This window comes from Arachis duranensis, chromosome 8, assembly GCF_000817695.3.
Source record: "Arachis duranensis cultivar V14167 chromosome 8, aradu.V14167.gnm2.J7QH, whole genome shotgun sequence".
Lineage (NCBI taxonomy): Eukaryota > Viridiplantae > Streptophyta > Magnoliopsida > Fabales > Fabaceae > Arachis > Arachis duranensis.
Genome location: NC_029779.3, coordinates 30376537 through 30395387, shown reverse-complemented (window position 1 = coordinate 30395387; position 18851 = coordinate 30376537). Strand labels below are relative to the sequence as shown.

Genomic DNA, 18851 nt, shown 5'->3' with positions numbered 1-18851 from the left:
CAGAGACCCTCAATAGAGACCTAGTATCTGAATTGTTGGGGAGATGGACCTCCATTTAGTTGCAATACGAATCAAGCCAACCTAGTTGATGTTGCCAGTCTGTATATTCTTAGGCATGGCTTGTTTTTATTCCTAAGACAAAGTCACCACATACATAGGAGTGGGACCCCCTTGAAGAATAATATTTAGCTTCAATTTTGAACAGACACAGATCCTAATTCCTAACTTCCAATCACAACCTTCTAAAATTAGTTAGAGACATAGCCACACACGTCAATTATCCATAGAGAGAGTGGTTCCTCCAAGCCACAACTTGAAGAGTTGGAGTTATCACCATCCTAGTCTTTAGCCACTCAAATAGCAACCATATGAACCCATGAGCAAGTGAATCTACATGGCCTAAATGTTAACAGGGGGCGAATACTCAAACCACAGCCGGCAGCTTCAGCCGGAGACATGCCAGACCGAGCTAAACCTGCCCAGAGTACTGTGCGTCCTGTCTTCGACGTTAGAGAAGCTGGTGGCTCGAAACGAAAAGCTGGTGCATGAACTGAGCCAGGAGGTAGATGGCTCCATAAGAATAGGGAAGAGCTTGAATGCATTCCATGGTGTAAGGGCCCCAAGCATAAGCATACCAAAGTACTTAGAGAGGATATACAAGTACACTAATTGCAGCCCTTCTTGTTTTGTGGTTGGCTATGTCTACATTGATAGGCTCACACACCTGCACCCTGATTCTCTTGTTATATCCTTGAACATCCACAGATTGCTAGTTACCAGTGTCATGATTGCTTCCAAGATGCTCGATGATGAGTGAGTCCTTACAATACCTCCTTTTGTTTTTGGATGAATTCAGTAAGTTCATGGTTTCAAAGAGCAATACTACATAACTAAAGAAAAAACATTTCATCAGAATTTTCGATAGAAATCATGGTGGTTGCTAGATAAGTATATCACGTCATTATGACAACTAAACTTTTTTACAAGGCTTTTTGCTCGTCTTGATTAGTTTTATATAATAGTAATATCCCAAATCGGCCTCTAAAATTTTTAGTCGGACACTTTAGTTCTTGACAAATTTTAATTACCAAATTAATCCCCAAGTTTTTATTTCGTCAGACAAATCAGTTTCATATAAAGAGATTGATATAAGAATTTTAAAAAAATTTGAAGACTCTTATGTCTTTATTATAATGGTATGGACCGATTTGTCTATTTTTTACTAAATTTTGACTCGAAAATTGATTTGTCTAATAAAACAAAAAAATTAGGGACTGATTTAGTGACTAAATAAATTTGTTGACTATTAAATTATCTGACTAAAAACTCCATAGAACTAATTTGTGATATTACTCTATAATTTAACTTGTTATATATAGCTTTTACACGTACATGACTCCTTCAATTCAACAATATACATAACTTGTCTTCGTTATTATTCACTAATCTTTGTTGTGCTTTATTATTCATTGCTTTCCTTTATTTGTTCCCCTGAATTTCAGGCATTACAACAATGCAGTATATGCAAGAGTAGGAGGAGTAAGCAATGCAGAATTAAACAAGCTTGAATTGGAGCTACTCTTTCTCTTGGATTTTGGAGTGATGGTAAGCTCAAGAGTATTTGAGAGCTATTGCTTGCACTTGGAGAAAGAGATGGTGGTCAATGGCACTGGCCTCATCAAGGTTGAAAGGGCATTGGCATCACCAAAGGCTATGCTAATGGATGAACATGACCATAACCATCTTAACCATGAGCCTGAAATATTAGTTGAAGATAACAACAACAGCAACCAAAGTTCTCCTCTACCTCAAATTCTGGATAGTGAACTCACTTTTTCTTAGCTAATTTTTTGGTCTCATGGTGTAATAATTATTGGATTATTCATCATGGTTTGAATACAACCGAGTCTATAATTTTTTTTCTTTCTATAAAAAAATCAGAAGTTGATTCAAAGAACTCTTGAATTATAAGTGATGAGTTTGATTATAATACACTAACAGTGTAAACTAATCAAAACCTGCCATTACGCATCTTTCTTTTTGAAGTAAGCATTATTGCAGTTTGATTCTTGACTATTTTATTTTAATACGATTCTTCTGTTAAAAAATTCGTTAAATAGTTACAAAATTAATTTTGTAGCGATTTTATTTGTAATTTATGAGATTTTAAATCCTCAAAAATCTCACAAATTATTAATAAATTTATTTTTAAAAATTTGTTTCACCAATAGTAGTTAAGTAAAGAAAAATTATAGATAAAAATCCTGCAAAAAAAAAATAATTACAATACGAAAACCTTTAAAAAAAATAGCATCAAACAAGAAATAAGAGAAAAAAAAAACGTTAATGTTGATGAGATCAGTATTGACGATGATGATAGAAGAGAAGATAACAATGATGATAAATAATAGTTATACAATAAAAATAATTGAGTTAAAAGTGATAATGATGAGGATGAAAAAAATAACAATAGTTGATTCTATTATTAAGAAGAACTTTGCAAAATTTTAAAACCTCTACAATACTAATAAAAAAATCTTTTGGCGACTTTGAATTTGATGTGAAATTTGTCAAAATTTCTTTTTAAGATAAGTATTAAATATTTAAAATTTATTTATTTTTATATTTTTAAATTAAATATTAATTTTAATATTTTTTAATAAATTAAGCAACTGAACAAAAATACATATGGATAAAAGTAAAAGTATTTAAAAAAAAAACTCATTGAATTTATACATGTTTTAAAAGATTAAAGAATTATATAAAATTTATCAAAATTGATAAGTACAATAAAATTTAGATTTGTAATAAATTAATTTTTAATTTATCAAAATTGATAAGTATAATAAAAAAATAAAAGGTTATTTTATTTTATTTTTGTTTGATTTGCTTGTTTTGTAGGTTAAAAGAAAAAAATATTCAGAACTGTGTAATAGATGAGTAGATGACCATATACAAAGCATCTCAGATCTCAGCATCTCACGCTAATTAAATTAAAGTTTTCAAAATAAAATAAAATAAAAAATAATTTGAGAGATAATGAAAAGGCTTTTCAGGAGATATCGTGTAGAATTTATTTTTTGCACAAATAATTTAAGAAACTAGTAGAAGAAAAATGGTAGTTGGTTCTATCTTGGGAAACAAACCCCCTTATCTTTTATAAACTAACTGATTTTTTATCAAGAAGAGGAAAACTTGACCAAGATAACCTTCAGCTTTCATTTTATTTTTACTAGTAGAAGTGATGTGCAGTCAGGATCATCTGTTAACAGTTTAGACTTTAGACTTTAGAGTGTTTCTAACGGAAAATAAAAAAAATTATGGTGACAAAAAAATTAACTATTAAATTAATTATTATATATTTTGTATAATATATATTATTTAATTTATAATTTGTAATATATATTTTATATTTTATATTGATTTAAAATGTTTAAGTTGAAATAGTAATTTCCTAAAGAGTTAAAATTTTGTAATAACATGAAACTTGCATATTATTTGTTTCCATACCTAGATATACATACAAATAGTATTTAGAAATAAAAATTCGTGCACATTTTTTCATTTATCATTATACATAATGCTGCCACTTTTTAAAAAGTGGAAAATTAAATCTAATATCTAACTACAACTTACACATACTAATTAAGTATAGGTGAATGCTATAATATCTATAATGTGGTGTTTATTTACTAAAAAGAATTAAAAATTATTATTTTATTTAAAATATATAAAAATAAATAATTTTTAAAAAATTAAAATTTACTAAAAAAAATAAATTAGACAATATTTAAACAAATTCATAGACACCATAAAATTGACCTTTTAAGTATATAGAATTTAGGGGATTTTGATAAAATTAACAAAAGAGAACTGACAGTGTTATCATAACTCTCTTTTTGCGTGTTGGGTTTGGAACATTCGTTTGGTTCGTTGATTTCTTCCATTCCTTCACAGAATCAATCCAGAGTTCCAGACAGAGCGATCAATGGAGTGAAGTTGTTGTTGGAGGGGATGATGAACGAGTTAAACCCTCTGTGTCTCTGAAGAGTGACCCTTGGAACTTGCAATTTTGAAGAAAAGGAATCTAGTGTGGTTTGTGAGATTAAGAAGAACAAAGATTATAGACATGGCAACGGGTGAAGGTGACACCCCAAAACAAGAGCTTTTCCACCTTATCAAACGCTTCGGTGCTTATGTCACTCTCAAGATCTCCAACCTCTTCTCCATCTCCCTCCACAACCTCGTACCTCTCCTTCTCTCTCTCTCATGCTTTTAATTTTCAATGAGCTTATTCAATTGGATCTGATATGAATTATGATGCAAAACCTTATCTTTTTGTCGATTGTGGTTTGCCCTATTTGAACTTCTTTGTTGCTGTTCACTGTTCGGTTTCCATTTTTTGTTGCGTTTTTATTTGCTTATTGTTGATTGGGGGTCCGGGATAGTGTAGTTCTGAGCTGAATTTCTGAAAGTTTCTATCTTTTTGGTAAAATTCATCTGGGTTTTTGCAAGTTGCGACCTTTGGAAAAGGTGAAGAGTGGGTTGCTTTTACCTGACTCAAGTGAGCTGGAACTTAGCTTAGCTATGATTATTTGGGTTAATTTAATCAACTAAGCTTAATTTAATGCTGGATGTGGCCCTCTGTACAAAGGATAAGTTTGTATGCTCAGGTTTGTTGTCTAAATAGGCCCAAGAAAGGGGGAGAAAAGAAGGAGGAAGAAAGTGATTTAACCATACATCATAAGTGGTCTCTTGTAAAGATTGTTTGTTTTGGTGCTTGAAAAAAAAAATTACTGTCAGGATGGTAATGATGACTTTTATCTGCTACTACTTATCCCTTCCGGTGAAGATATGTGCTTTAGTAGTTCAAAGTAATGAAGTATTGTTTCTGTCTTTGTTTCAAAGCTTTAATCCTCATTAAACTATACTTGGTGTTAGGATTCACGCTCTATTGGGGCTGTAGCTGGTCTTGCTGTTGCCATTGTTTTTACATGGAGGATGTTGAGATCACCTTCTGGATCTCAACGCAGGCAACAAAAACGGCAAGGTGCTTCATCTAGTAATTCTGGAGTTGGTGCACATTCTAATGCCTCGGTAGCTCCTCCTGAAGTTTGTTCACCCTCAGATGATTCAAGGGCACAAAATGTTGTCGATGAGTTCTTTCAGCCAGTCAAGGTAAAATACTTTCATGGCTTTCCCCCCTTTTCTTCAGTGTCAAGGTCAGGCAATGCATGTGTTGTTTTGGATTAATAAAAGGGAAGCAGGTTTGCATTTGGTAGTTTTTTGTGTTATTGGTAATTCTAAGCTCTTTGTTTTTCCCTTCCTAATTTTCAGCCAACTTTGGGGCAGATAGTTAGACAGAAATTAAGTGAAGGAAGAAAGGTAATTATATACTCCCTCTGATTTCTTCTGTGAACATGATCTGTGTTTCACGCAGTTTTTTCTTGCTATGGTCTTCTAGAAATTAGCGTCTCCTTTGATGGTAAAAGATTTCTATCTGGAGTGAACTGATTGTTAACAATCCAGTTAGTAAGTAAAAATTCATCAATTTAATGCATTATAAATTAAATTGATATTGGAGATTAAGGTGTAAATGAAACCATTAAACTAAGGCTATTTATTGGTCTACTTTCAGGTTCAAGCTCAGTAGATTTTATATGTTACTTCTCTTTTTCTGGTCTATATTGATAGATGGTGCAGATACTTGTATTCTTTTTCTCGTGGAAACTTGAATAAGTTGTTTGCATTCATATCTTTGTGCAACATAAGTAGTGAAAAAATGGAATTAAGATGTTTGATGACAAAGGGAACATTTCTTACAAGTTTGAGTTGTTACATGTGATTTTGATCAATGTTTACTGACTTTTATGGCCACTATGTGTACATAGGTAACTTGTCGACTTCTTGGAGTGATCCTTGAGGAAAGTAGTCCAGAGGAGCTTCAGGTGATGAGCTTGTCCTGTGTGATGATTTTTTCCTTTCTAAGAAATGAATGTGAATAAAGAAACCAATGTGGTTCATCTTGTTTGTTGGCAGAAACAAGCAACTGTGAAGTCCTCTGTGCTGGAAGTGTTGTTGGAAATAACAAAATTTTGCGATTTATATCTCATGGAACTAGTTTTGGATGATGAAAGCGAGGTGTGTAATTTGTTAGATTATATCATTTACTCTTCACATCTTATCTGATGAGCTTAATGGAACTAATGAGCAATATTTCACATCATATGCTGCAAATTCACTATCTTCCAACTTTATCAAACTAATTTATAAACTGAATGATTTAGAACTAAGATATGTATATCTGCTTGAGGCAAAAACTTCTAGACGAGGATTCAATGCTTGAGGGTCGCTGTTGTTACTTGTTTGTGAGACATTTGACACACATACACACAAACATAGATATATAATCTCGCTCTGACCCTTTGTCCAGCTTATCCTTCACACCACATAATGTTTACTGTTAAGTTATCACCATCTTGCAATTGCTAGCTGAACTTGCTGAGTGGTGTTGATATTAAGTTGGCACAAACTAAAATTGCTTGCAACTGTATTGCCTCTATTTTGGTAACTGCGTTGTTCAAAATAATTTACGCTTTTAAGCCTGGTTTATTTATGCAGAAGAGAGTACTTGTTGCATTAGAAGAAGCTGGGGTATTCACTTCTGGTGGTTTGGTTAAGGACAAGGTATGTGAATATGCACCAGTTGTTACACCATAAAATGTATTCACTTCGCTGCATATTACTTTAGTGTTCCTTTTAAGAGTTTTTCAGTGTCTCTTTATATCTTCTTGATCATTATTGGTACTGGAACGATCAAGAAAAGGGATTGACTTAAATGTTGAAAAGTAAAATTGTATCAAAGACTCTTGAATGCGCATATCATGAATGCGGTAAATATCCACTGCTTGCCAGCTACTTTTTCTTCTGTGCTTACTGATAACCTTTATGATACCTATATGCAGGTTCTCTTCTGTAGCACAGAAAATGGACGATCATCGTTTGTTCGGCAATTGGAACCGGATTGGCATATTGACACGAATCCAGAAATCATCAATCAGCTAGCTGTAAGTTCCTTATATATTCAACAACTCAAAGTTCATATCCTAATGTTAAATTCAATACGGTATCTAATGATGAAAAAATTATGTTGCAGAGGTTTATCAAGTATCAACTTCATGTATCGCCCTCTAGGACCGAACGAACAGCAGCCAATGTGTTCAGTGCTCCTTCCCTGGAACAGTTCTTTGGATCCATATAAGACTCAAACCTCCACAAATCAAATGTTTTTTATGAATTTCTACTAGTTTCTTCCTCTATGAATTGTGGATTCCACCTTCACCACACTTTACTTTTTTTCTCAGCTGTTTTAGTTGTTTGAGAAATAGGTTATATGATGTTGTTATTCGAGCTTAATATGGGTTATCACCCTGCATAGGTGAAAAGACATGCAATGTATGTGCAATGATGCTTTAAGGAAGAAGTATCATTTTCTTTCTTTTTCTCTCCTTTGGTTTAAAGTTAGTGCATTAGATTGACAACTTCTGTTAGATATTTGTATTTGATAATCATAGTTACATGATAATATGATATGCCCTCATGGTCATGGACAAGCTAGATGGTTACACTCCTAACTTCAAGAGGCCATGGGGAACTTCATTGACACTATTTTTGTAGTATTTTGTAATGTGCTACAAGATTTAAGATATAGCATTTGATAAATACTCAAGCTAATCCATATTTAGGGCAAATCACGTAAATAAACCAATTGAAGTACAAAATTATATGGATCTTTTGAAACAAAAAACGTTACGAGCATACCTTCATACTAGATTCGAACTACTAGGTATATGGAGCATACTTTCATACACAATTTTATGTAAATCGAACTAAGTAGATTCGAATTACTAGGTATATGTATAAATGGAATGCATTAAATTCGATTTAAAAGGAAATGAAATTCACCCATAGTAAATGAAAACCATTAGTTTCGAATTACACAAATGGTATTGCCCATAGTAATTTGAATTGGGCTATAGTAAATTGAATGGAGTTATTTCAATTTACTTGAACGAATGCTAGTGGTAAATCGAATCCACTAGCTTCGATTTAGTGTATATATACCTATATAAAGAATTCGAATTCACTTGGTTCGAATTATATCTCACCAAACCTCCTCCCTCCTCCCCTCCAACCTCATTCCAGAGAAAGTTTGCACCAAAAGAATCGTAAGATTCAAACTGAGAAAATGGAAGACGACGCGGATTGTATCTATCGGTTAGACGACGGTCGCCCATATTGCTGGTTCATCCATGAAGAGGTTAGTTTTCGAAATTAAATATCTTTAAAAAATAAATAATAGTTTGTGATGTTAAATCGCTTAGAATTCATTATATGCGCTATTGAGATTTTTAAACTACAAATGGTAGTTAGAATAGTGATTTAGTGGTTTGTTAGAATTTTAAAAGTACAAATACAAGGTGGAATAGTAATAAACAATGCTTAGTTAAAGTAGTGATTTACTATATTAGAAGTTTTTTAGGAGTTTAGATAAATTTAATTTAAGTTTCAAATGTTAGATTAAATAGACAATAGAAGTTTGATAAGAATTTAAATTAGTTTAATTTTTTTAAATTTAATTTAATTCCTAAATGTTAGGTTAACGTGCTAATAATTTAGTTTATTTTTAATTTATTTAAAATTTAGTTTGGGTTGTTTAAATTTTTTATTAATTTAATTTAGTTTAATTTATTTGAAGTTAATGTAATTTAATCCTTAAGTGTTAGAGCTTAAATTAATATAATTTAATTTAGTTTAATTTTATACTTTACGTATTGAATATCAGATTAATTATGTACAGTTAGAATTTAATTTAATTTGTTTAATGAAATTTAATTATATTATTGACGTTAGGTTATCTATATCCCGGGTTGCAACATAATTTACATTAAAGTTTGTTTTTAGTAGAGTTATTTGCTTTAGGTAATTTTTTATATAACTTGTATATGATTTTGTTGAAAAGGGTATGCATTACTTAATTGTCTTTTGGTGAATTGATTTGTTAATTATGATGGTTCTAAAAGAATTTTTTTTATCGTGGTGCAGCCACATCGATTTATCACCAGCATGAGGAGGCAGTATGGTATGCCCCTAGACGACAGAGTCATACCGTACTTGTAGATGGCAGGCTTAGCCCATATCGCAAGGTTCAATGACCACTGGTTTATGTTGGATGAGCCGCTGGTCAGTGCATTTGTTAAGCGGTGGCGGCTCGAGACTCATACCTTCCACATGTCATTCGAAGAGTGTACGATTACACTTCAGGATGTTGCATACCATTTAGGTCTTCCCATCGATGGACAGTATGTCAGCGGGTGCTTGACAGACTTCAAGCAGTTTATTGATGGCAGGCGACCTGCATGGGATTGATTCCAAGAGTTGTTGGGTGTGTTGCCTCTGGTGGACTGCATCGACAAGTTCATTGTGAAATGCACTTGGATGCAAGAGACATTCAGTCACCTTCCTCACAACGCAGACGAGGAGACCGTCAGGAGGTATGCGAGGATGTACATCACGGTGTTATTATCAACCCAGCTCTTCAGTGACAAGTCCGGTACACACATACATATCCGGTGGCTACTGTACGTAGCGATATTGGAATACATGGTGATCCGCCGCTCTATCGTGGTTATACCAGTGCTTGTGCCGTGTGCCCAACAGGAATGTGGTTAAGTTGGCTGGTCCATTACAGCTCCTCCAGTCATGGATCTTTTGGTGGTTCTCGGATTTCAAATCCGATGGGTTTGACGCCTTTGATTGGCCGTTGGCGACGAGATAATCACTGTTAATCATTGTCTTGTTTAATAATATATATTACAGATTATTGCCGTTGTTCATAACATGTATTGGGTCTCAGGTGGTCCAGTTATCAGCCAACTGAGTGAGAAGGGGCCTAGAGTCGCACAGTGGAGGCTCGTGATAGATTTACTCCGGCCAAGGGATGTAAGTGTTACCATTGAAGCATTCATTGTTGGTGTTTCTTTAAACTACTTACTGGATGTAAATTGACTTGCAATATTTTTCATTCTTTACTAGTTCACATAGATGTCATATAGTGCATCGGAGGTTGTTCAGGTATTTTCACCCGAGATCTTGGATCCCCCACATATGGCACCATGGAGGGTTGTCACGGAATTGATTTACTTTGTTGTGATAGAATGGCATCAGATAGATAGAGCTACCACAACTTGGTGGAGTATAGTATCGTCTATTGCTTACACTCGACATTGATTTTCTGATGACGAAGGATGGCAGAGGCGGCGACCGATGGTTTTTGGACACTCTACAGAGTTGGCACGTACATTGGACCAGGAAGCCGACCATGTGCTACGATAAAGCAACAATTAAGCGTAATACAATAAACAATTGATAAAGCAACACAATAAAGAAAACACTAAACTCCACTAGCTGCTCCAGAACCCCCAGTGCCTCCTCCCTGTGGACAACTCTGCCTAGTATGACCAGGCTGTCTGCATAGCCCGCACCGATTTGGTCGATTCAGATTGACCTCGTTCATACTAGTGTGAATTCTAGTGCTCCTCAGACGACCTTCAGATGCACGTCTCTTACTGGGACCAGGGATGACTGTTGGACCATCTTACGGTGGCCAGAAGCCTTCTAAAATCGGAAATTGAATCTCATCCTGTAGACATTAAACACCGTGCTGAGGCGATATACCTCGTGGACATAAGTTGCCTAACTCACGCGGAAATATGCACAACAAGCAATTACATGGCGACATGGTTAGTGAAGTGCTTGAAAGTAGTCGCAATCGCAAGTCCAATCTCTCAACGAGACTTTGTAAGTACCAAGTGAGAAATTACCTGTTGAAGTAGTCTCAACCACGTTAAACTCTGAATTATCCCTATCATATAGTGTCACTGTGAAATGTCTCGATGCCTTTAGTATTGCCTCCATTGCCTTCACAAGTGACAGACTAAATTGCTAACTTGTCCCTAACTGTGCCTCAACCTCTCTTTCCTTGCGAACAAAGAGCTCTACCAATCTCCTATTAGTGGACTTTACCAAGGAATAAACTGGAAGATTCCTAACACCCTTGAGCACTAAATTAACACACTCAGAAATATTTGTAGTCATATTACGACCCTCATCCCAGTGCTAAGTCCACTTGTCATACTCCATCATGTTGGCCCAGTCACACATTGTTAGGTCTTCAGTTCGGAGGATGTCAAACCAATAATCAAAATCGACCTCAATCTTCGCATAAGCAGCGTTGACTAAAAGCCTCATGGCATCCTTTCCCTTGAAACTCAACGTGAAATTCGCTGCAACGTGCTTAATACGGAATGCACGATAAGCAGCAGGTGGAACCCATCCACCATCAAGTACCTCCAATGCGGCCTTGATCCCATTGTTCCTATCAGAGATCACGAGAATGCTCTGCTGAGGAGTCATGTGTTGCAGTAAGTGAGACAAGAAAAAAGACCATGACTCCGCATTTTCACCCCCCACTAGGAAAAAAGCAATATGAACGGTATTAGAATTTCCATCGTGAGCTATCGCAACCAGCAAAGTTTTCCATATTTTCCGTACAAATGGGTCCTGTCAATACTGGCCAATGGCTTACAATACTTGAATGTCTCAATGCACGATGGAAATGGCAAAAAAAGACAGTAAAAAAACGCTGACTCCCCATCAACCTGGTCTCCAACTTGCATAGGACTCGTCTTCAGAACTTCAATACTGCCTGGCATCATTATTTTCACACTGAGCACCCATCTTGGCAACTCATTGTAGGCCTCCTCCCAATTCCCATATTTTTGCACAACGGCCTTTTGCTTAGCCAACCACACCCTTCTGTACGTAAGTCTGAACCCAAAATGTGCCTCCGTCGCATTCTGCAGAACCTTGATTGACACAGCCGCATCAGCTTTGATCATAGGAAGGATGAAAGCAAATATCACATGATAGTCAAGCTTCCTGTGATCACTGGAGATCAAGGTGGCCAAACATGTATGAGGTCCGTTATACCGTCTGACCTCTCAGATACCCTTCTGCCGTCGTAGAGTGATCCAAATCAACCGTCTGCAACTATTTCCAAACTCCTTACACTTGTCGTAGTACGTATCATGGTCCGATTCCATCACTTTGTACTCAACCCTATGGTAGATGCTATAAGTCTTCACACATAAGACGACTTCCTCTTTATTCTGAAACTGTTGACCGACTTGGAACTCAGTTAGACTTGCGGTGTCCTGTGAATCTCTATCGCCAAAATCAGATTCTACATCCGGTAACCTCTCTAGTCTCATCGCATCCAAGTCTAGAGTAGAAAAGTGTGGCGAGTATTGCTAAGTTCTCGAGCTCGATGCTCCACTAGCCCCAACAGAAATACTCCTCCCTAAGACATCTTCCACCGCATCCGATTCTCCAACTATCCCAGAAATCAGAATCATAACAGGAGTATTCATGTTAGCACCTAGTTCTGCAATCTCATCATGGTGTAGATCAACTGCAAAAGATGGTGTAGAAACTCTAATAAAGACACTCAATGGATCCTTGTCAGTAAATTTTATACCCGATCATATTTTCTTTTTTAATCGTGCTTTTGTAATGTACAAGAACTAGAAAATTCTTTTCACTGGTCATGATGAATTTACCTCAATTCAACACTCTAATCCTATTTATATAGCACACGCTTTTTAAATAAATCGAATTAAATCAAATTCGATTGAATCAATATACATTACTTTTTTAATAAATGGACGCTAATAACTTCGATTTATCATTTTTTTTTGCCTAGTGTAAATCGAGTCATATAAATTTGAATTACATGCAATCACATACAATGTAAATCAAATTATATTACATGTATTAAAGTCTTTTAACATAATTCAAATCATACCCTAAACTATAGTAAATCGAATTAGGTTATTTTAATTTATATACAATAAATATAAATCGAAATAAATTGCTTTGATTTATATAAAATTAAAGTACGCACGTAACGTTTTTTATTTTAAGAGATTTATATAATTTTTTCCTCCAATTAGTTTCTTTATGTGATTTGCCGATATTTACCTTGTTCGAAGTTTAGCTAATTCATATATATATAATTGTGTTTTTTTTTAAGTAGGGGTGTTCAAATCCAAATCGATCTAAATTAAACCGCTCATCCAATTCAAAATCGAAACCGATTAAAATCGCACTAATTTGGATCTGATTGGATTTTATTTTTTACAAACCGTTGGATCGAATCGGATTTCAGATCTACTTTTCAAAACCGATCCAATCCAATCCAAACCGCACAATGTACTATAATATTATTATTTTTTATTATATTTTATAATTATACTTATAACATGTTTAATTTATTATACATTTTTATATTATTTATGTATTATTATTATTTAATAAATAGTTTATGTTCAAAATATTATTTATTATTTATTTTAACTAATCTATAATTTTATTTCTATGTTATGTTATCGTTGGCTTTTTAAGATATTGTTGAGACTTGTTATGTCATTGTTAATTATTTAAAATTTGATGTTAAGATTTGTTATATATATTTAATTTTTTTAATTTACAAAACCGTAAATCCAATCCAATTCAAACCGCTTGAAATTGGATCGGACCAGATCAGATTTTTTTAAAAACATCATCCAATCTAAACCACACCGCAAGTAAAATTAGTGTTTGGATCGGATGAATTTTTTACTCAAAACCGATCCAAACCGCACCGCGAACACCCCTACTTTTAAGTAGCATTGGTACAATCCCTTTTTTTTTGTATACACAAAAAAGAAAACAACAGTTTATATGGATCAAATTATGGCATCTATTTTAAGATAACCATGCTTGAATATTTTATTTGTAATGTTTTTGGATTAGAAAAAAATGTTAAGACTAATATTTTTAATGAAAAAAATAAAAGGTTAATTAATATTGCTTCAAAAATAAAATAAATATATAAGAGAAAAATATTAGTTAACAAATATTTTACTTGTGTTGGACTATCAAAATAAGTAATTTGTTTTTTTTTCTAACTTTTCTTTACTAGAAAACCTATATTCCTTAAAAAAATATAAATATTAGTTGGTGGTGTTGTCTTAATTTATTGAGATATTTTTTTTTCAGTAAAAGAGGATTAAGCCACATTTTTATTTTTGTGTTATTTTGTTGACTAAAAAACTATTATTTTAGAGGGGATTTATGTGAATGAATTTTTCAGAACAAAAATAAATAAATAATAAACGATTCATAAGTTGGTTTGTGTTTCTCGGCGCCGTCACTCTCCCATTAACGTTGGTGCTTCTGGACTCTGAATTCGAGTTTGTGTTTGGTGGCATTCATTCATTCAATGGAGGAACCCATTTGTCCAATCGATTCCAGTTGCCAAACTCAAGTCTCTGCTCTTCTCTCTCCTCCCTCCACTCTTCAACTTCAGGCACTCTCTCCCTCAAATTTTCAACTTACTTCTCTGCTTTTTTATTTTGCTCTCTCCATCTTATTGCTTCTTGTTGTTTATCACAGGAATATTATAATACCCTTTTGTCTGCAAGGCACTACAGTTCCATCACTGTCAAACAAGATGCTAACTCTTAATTTACTTCTGTATTTATCTTGGTCTTGCTTGTTTAGGTTTATTAGGACTTATTCTTTTTTCTCATTTGTTCTTTTGTGTGTATGAACTACTTTGCAGATTGATTGTTTTGTATGTAGCTTCTGCTTTCGTTTTATTGGTTCCATAGAGCTTCAAATTGGAAGGAGGCTTTACCTCCAGGGATTAAGGGATTCTGAGAGTCATGGATGTGATGTCGGAAGCTCTTCGAGCTTGTCAAAAAACTTCCATGAGATGGATTCATCATCTGAAGATGAGGATCAGGGAACTCATCAATGTGGTTCCGGCAGTTCCAAAGATAAAATTCCTCTTCCTGAAGGTGTTGTGGAATCTTTAATGAATGGCCAACTGAATTTGCCTTTCTCTAAGGAGTTCTCGTTGCCGCCGGCGGTTCCATGCCTGGGCGGCTGTGGAGAAGCTTACTATTGCAGGTAAGGCTGTAGTTGTTTGAAATGATGTAGGGTGTATAATGCTTTTGTTTTGTAATTTTTCCTACTTGGGAATAGAAGTAAATGAGTGCTGTGAAAGTCCTGTGAAAATTTTTGTAAATAATGTTAACTTGTGTTCTAAAACAACAGTACAATGAGAAAGCTACACAATGCCACTATTTCTATCTTCGGCTGGAGATTATGAAAAAATAAACCCATGCTCCTGTTCTTGCAAATTGTTCTTTCTGGATTGTGCTTTGGAATAATCTGTTTTGATGATGTTGTCAATGCCTGTAGCACATCATGTGCAGAGGCTGACTGGGAATCTTCGCATTCTTTACTCTGCACTGGCGAGAGGTCTGATCCCGCTCATAGGGAGGCACTTCTTAAATTCAATAAACATGCTAATGGTAAGATTCTTCCCGTTTGGAAATCAATGATTTTTAACAATCTAAATTTCTTCAGAATATATTATTTTCTTTATGTTCCTGTTTATTTACCATTGGTCTTCCCTTTTTCCCCAGAAACAAATGATATATTCATCCTTGCCGCAAAGGTACGTTTCAGTTTTGCACTGAATTTCTTGATTTGTTACTTTTGGAACGAGCTGTTTTCATCAATCTCTGCAGCCACAACATTTATGATTTATCTGACCGGAAGCCTGGTTGGATTTTGTGACTAGGCTATTTGTTTTACCATATTAAGATACCGCAAGTTAAAAGCAAACTGTCATGAAGGGAAAATGAAATATGATACTTCTGGTGATTCAAACAGCTATAATGCCTCTCTTCTTTTGGAAGCTTGGAGGCCTATATCAATGGGACACAAGAGAAGGTAGTTACTGGCTGGTTTTACCTGCTTAAATGAAGCCAAAATAGACGGTGTTTGTGCTTTTATGGTGCATGATGTTATATCTTGGGACAAAGTGTTCTGCTTCAAGTCTTTAAGGTTTATCTTATATGTTTGATTTGCACTATGTTACTTATGTGGCATGGTTGTTGAAATTGAAACATTTCACCAATTTTCTCTTTGCCTTTGTCAAGCTATCCATTTTATGATTTATCAAACTATTTAGAGAGTGGACTACATCTTTTACAAAACTTCTTACTAAGAAAATTAAATTCGTCATTTTGTTATAGTTACCAAACCATACTTTGAAATTGTACAAATGATTTAAGATGCGTTTGGATTATGAAAGAGGTAGTAACTTCAAATTGTTTGTAGGTGGTGGGATTGTGTTGCATTGCCAGATGATATTGATTCTTCAGATGAAGATTCGTTCAGGATGCAATTAAAAGAATTGGCATTCAAGGTGAGGTTCTTCAGATGTATGATTGTGCGTGATACAAAATTATGTTTTTGCTGATTGGATGCCATACCTGATTTTCTGCTTATTGATTAATATTTCAGTCTCTCCAACTTCTTAAGAAAGCTATATTTGACAAAGAGTGTGAGCCATGTATCCTTACAAATGCTTTTATTGATACATTCATTCATGTGTATGATGAAGACTACTTCATCATTTTGTTGGAGACTTATCTTGAATTCCTTGACAATTTCTAGTATTCTCCCTTGATATCTATGGACACATCATTGGCATGTTCGAACAGAATAATCTGTAAGAGTTTTCTGTATTGTGCTTTATTCTGTTTAGCCATATATTGTTATTTCTATTTCTATTTCTGTTAGCATAATGCTTGAATATCGTGATATGGCCATCGAAGGGGACTAGACGTGATAATTGAAACTGAAATTGAAATTTTGGATTGAACTAACCTGTGTATTAATCCTTGGTTTATATTTTCCAGTGATTTGGTTGTAGCTTCTCCTGTGGAGGATTACTTTTTATACATTGATGATCTGAAAAATCCTAATAAGGTTAGAATTTTGTTCAAATTACTTTTCTACTTTATCTCCAAAGAAAGAAACTCTTTTGACTCAATTCCTTTCCTCGTCATTGTTAATGGTAGGAAGAAGCTGAGAAAATTACACAACCAATTTTAGATGCTCTTGGTGAAGACTATTCTGTTTGTTGCCAAGGTAATGAATGAATCACAGTTAGTGTTAGCCTACTGATTATTGGAATTATGCAGTTTTATTTGTAATTATACCTGAATCCTTTTAAATTTTACTGTAGGAACTGCTTTTTTTCCTTTGCAAAGCTGCATGAACCATTCCTGTAGTCCTAATGCCAAAGCCTTCAAGAGAGACGAGGTATGTTGGTTTCGAACTGAGTCAATCAGTACCTGGTTTAATTTGAAGTCCTAATCTTTTTGTATGCAGGATAGGGATGGCCAAGCAACCATAATCGCAGTAAGGCCGATTCGAAAAGGAGAAGAGGTTGGTTCCTAACTTTTTGCCATTATCTACAATTGACCAAGAATTCTTCCAAACTAAATGATTTTACTGAGGAATTTGGTTTTACAGCACATAGGGAATCTTTGAATCTCACCATTTATATAATATTTCCAAATATATAGATAACTAATTAACATTTAGGAAAATTTTCAGATAACCATCTCATATGTTGATGAAGACCTTCCTTTTGAAGAGAGACAAGCATCCCTTGCAGACTATGGTTTTAGATGCAGGTGTCCAAAATGCATTGAAGAAGAGCCATAATTACCAAAACACTTGATTCAAAAAGTTAAAACTCAAAGGAAGGAAAGAGAAGGGGTTAAATTGAACTGTGTTTCTTCTTTTTCTACCTCTATATTTCCATAATTTCACATGAACTGTGTGTGCTTCACTTATGATTTCCTATACTTCTGAGATTAGTTTATTTAAAATTTTTACATATGATATTTTATTCATATAGAAGATAACCATATGAGATATATTATTAATTTATTACTCATAAGTGTCTTCATCCTATCAATAAGGTAATATTATTACTAATTATTACTTAATATAAGAAAAGAAAAGCAATAATAGGCATGGAATTTGAGATTGGCAAATGAAGGGAAAGGGCTTCAGTTTGTGTAGCAATCAGATCATGGTAGAAATCTGATTGAAATCCGCTAAGATAATTGAAGGTAGCATCATTAGCCCAATATTTTTCAAGCAAAAGATTAAAAAGAAATAATAAAACCTGTAAACTAAAAGAGAAGCAATTCTGCCCGGATAGAGAGGTTCAGAATTCAAATTGATTGTGTTTTATTGAAAGAAAAGTAAGAAACAGTGAGAATAAGAACAAATAAGGAAAGTGCTCCATAGAAAACTTTGGAAACAATCTGATACCTTCGGTTGCACCAACAGATAAAAAGTGAGAGGTGATAAGATATCTAGGAAAATTAATACGACGACCTTTTTTTTTGGTCTGGGTTTGTTATGGGCCTATGGATATCCTATGTGGGCCACTATCAATTTAGAGTGGGCTTGACCCTTGACAAAAACATAGTGGGCTAGAAGTGTGAAAAGTGAAAACTCATAATAAACCCTCTATTTTACCTATCCCTTTTAACATTACAGTAAGAAAGGTGGATAAAATGGAGAAATAATAAGCGGAAAAAAACACTCAACAAAACCATACATGAGACAGTAAAACAAGATTTATAGTAAATTGTTTCATTATAAACATAATACATTATAGGATTCAATAGCGTTATTTAATTCATGTAGTCAACCTTATCTAATGGGATAAGATTTTGTTGTTATTATTATTGTATTTTAAAATTTTTGAAGGACAATCTTACAAACTTTAACAATACTGAATTGGTGCTAATTTTAAAATTCAGAAGCTAAATAAAATAATACAACAATTAATTTAAAAAACTCAG

At 34.1% G+C, this 18851-nt stretch overlaps 4 protein-coding genes and 1 non-coding gene across 5 annotated transcripts; 3 read left to right on the top strand and 2 right to left on the bottom strand.

Annotated features, from left to right (window-relative positions):
- The first annotated feature begins 222 nt into the window (after positions 1-222).
- On the top strand, positions 223-1957 carry LOC127741139 (cyclin-U1-1-like). Its single transcript, XM_052252816.1, has 2 exons — positions 223-813; positions 1503-1957. The coding sequence occupies exons 1-2, from the start codon at positions 404-406 to the stop codon at positions 1840-1842; spliced, it is 750 nt and encodes a 249-aa protein (XP_052108776.1). The 5' UTR covers positions 223-403; the 3' UTR covers positions 1843-1957.
- A 1863-nt stretch (positions 1958-3820) lies between these two features.
- LOC107462055 (peroxisome biogenesis protein 22) lies at positions 3821-7722 on the top strand. The gene is made up of 8 exons (XM_016080614.3): positions 3821-4246; positions 4942-5178; positions 5338-5385; positions 5892-5948; positions 6040-6141; positions 6622-6687; positions 6966-7067; positions 7157-7722. The coding sequence occupies exons 1-8, from the start codon at positions 4130-4132 to the stop codon at positions 7259-7261; spliced, it is 834 nt and encodes a 277-aa protein (XP_015936100.1). The 5' UTR covers positions 3821-4129; the 3' UTR covers positions 7262-7722.
- Positions 7723-11178: 3456 nt separating this feature from the next.
- Positions 11179-12332, bottom strand: LOC107461936 (uncharacterized). The gene is made up of 3 exons (XM_016080494.1): positions 12103-12332; positions 11721-12009; positions 11179-11622 (listed from the first exon to the last, which is right to left on the bottom strand). Exons 1-3 carry the CDS (start codon positions 12330-12332, stop codon positions 11179-11181), a joined length of 963 nt encoding a protein of 320 aa, XP_015935980.1.
- Positions 12333-14280: 1948 nt separating this feature from the next.
- LOC107461937 (histone-lysine N-methyltransferase ATXR2) lies at positions 14281-18254 on the top strand. The gene is given in 14 exon segments (XM_021129306.2): positions 14281-14470; positions 14557-14678; positions 14719-15075; positions 15370-15482; positions 15597-15628; positions 15755-15906; positions 16297-16384; positions 16483-16531; positions 16636-16690; positions 16881-16950; positions 17043-17112; positions 17210-17286; positions 17356-17412; positions 17584-18254. Coding segments are annotated over 14 exon segments (1440 nt in total). The 5' UTR covers positions 14281-14383; the 3' UTR covers positions 17695-18254.
- LOC127741322 (small nucleolar RNA R11/Z151) lies at positions 18040-18123 on the bottom strand. Its single transcript, XR_008002276.1, has one exon. It is a non-coding gene; the product is annotated as a small nucleolar RNA R11/Z151 (small nucleolar RNA).
- Positions 18255-18851: the final 597 nt, after the last annotated feature.

Coding starts and splice junctions, on each gene's coding strand:
- LOC107461936 (XM_016080494.1), bottom strand. CDS start 12,332: ATGAGACTAGAGAGGTTACCGGATGTAGAATCTGATTTTGGCGATAGA. Junction 12,010..12,102: donor TTTGGAAATAGTTGCAGACG/GTTGATTTGGAT, acceptor CTTGATCTCCAG/TGATCACAGGAAGCTTGACT. Junction 11,623..11,720: donor CTATGCAAGTTGGAGACCAG/GTTGATGGGGAG, acceptor CAGTATTGACAG/GACCCATTTGTACGGAAAAT.
- LOC107462055 (XM_016080614.3), top strand. CDS start 4,130: ATGGCAACGGGTGAAGGTGACACCCCAAAACAAGAGCTTTTCCACCTT. Junction 4,247..4,941: donor CCATCTCCCTCCACAACCTC/GTACCTCTCCTT, acceptor ACTTGGTGTTAG/GATTCACGCTCTATTGGGGC. Junction 6,142..6,621: donor TTTTGGATGATGAAAGCGAG/GTGTGTAATTTG, acceptor TTATTTATGCAG/AAGAGAGTACTTGTTGCATT.
- LOC127741139 (XM_052252816.1), top strand. CDS start 404: ATGTTAACAGGGGGCGAATACTCAAACCACAGCCGGCAGCTTCAGCCG. Junction 814..1,502: donor TCCAAGATGCTCGATGATGA/GTGAGTCCTTAC, acceptor CCTGAATTTCAG/GCATTACAACAATGCAGTAT.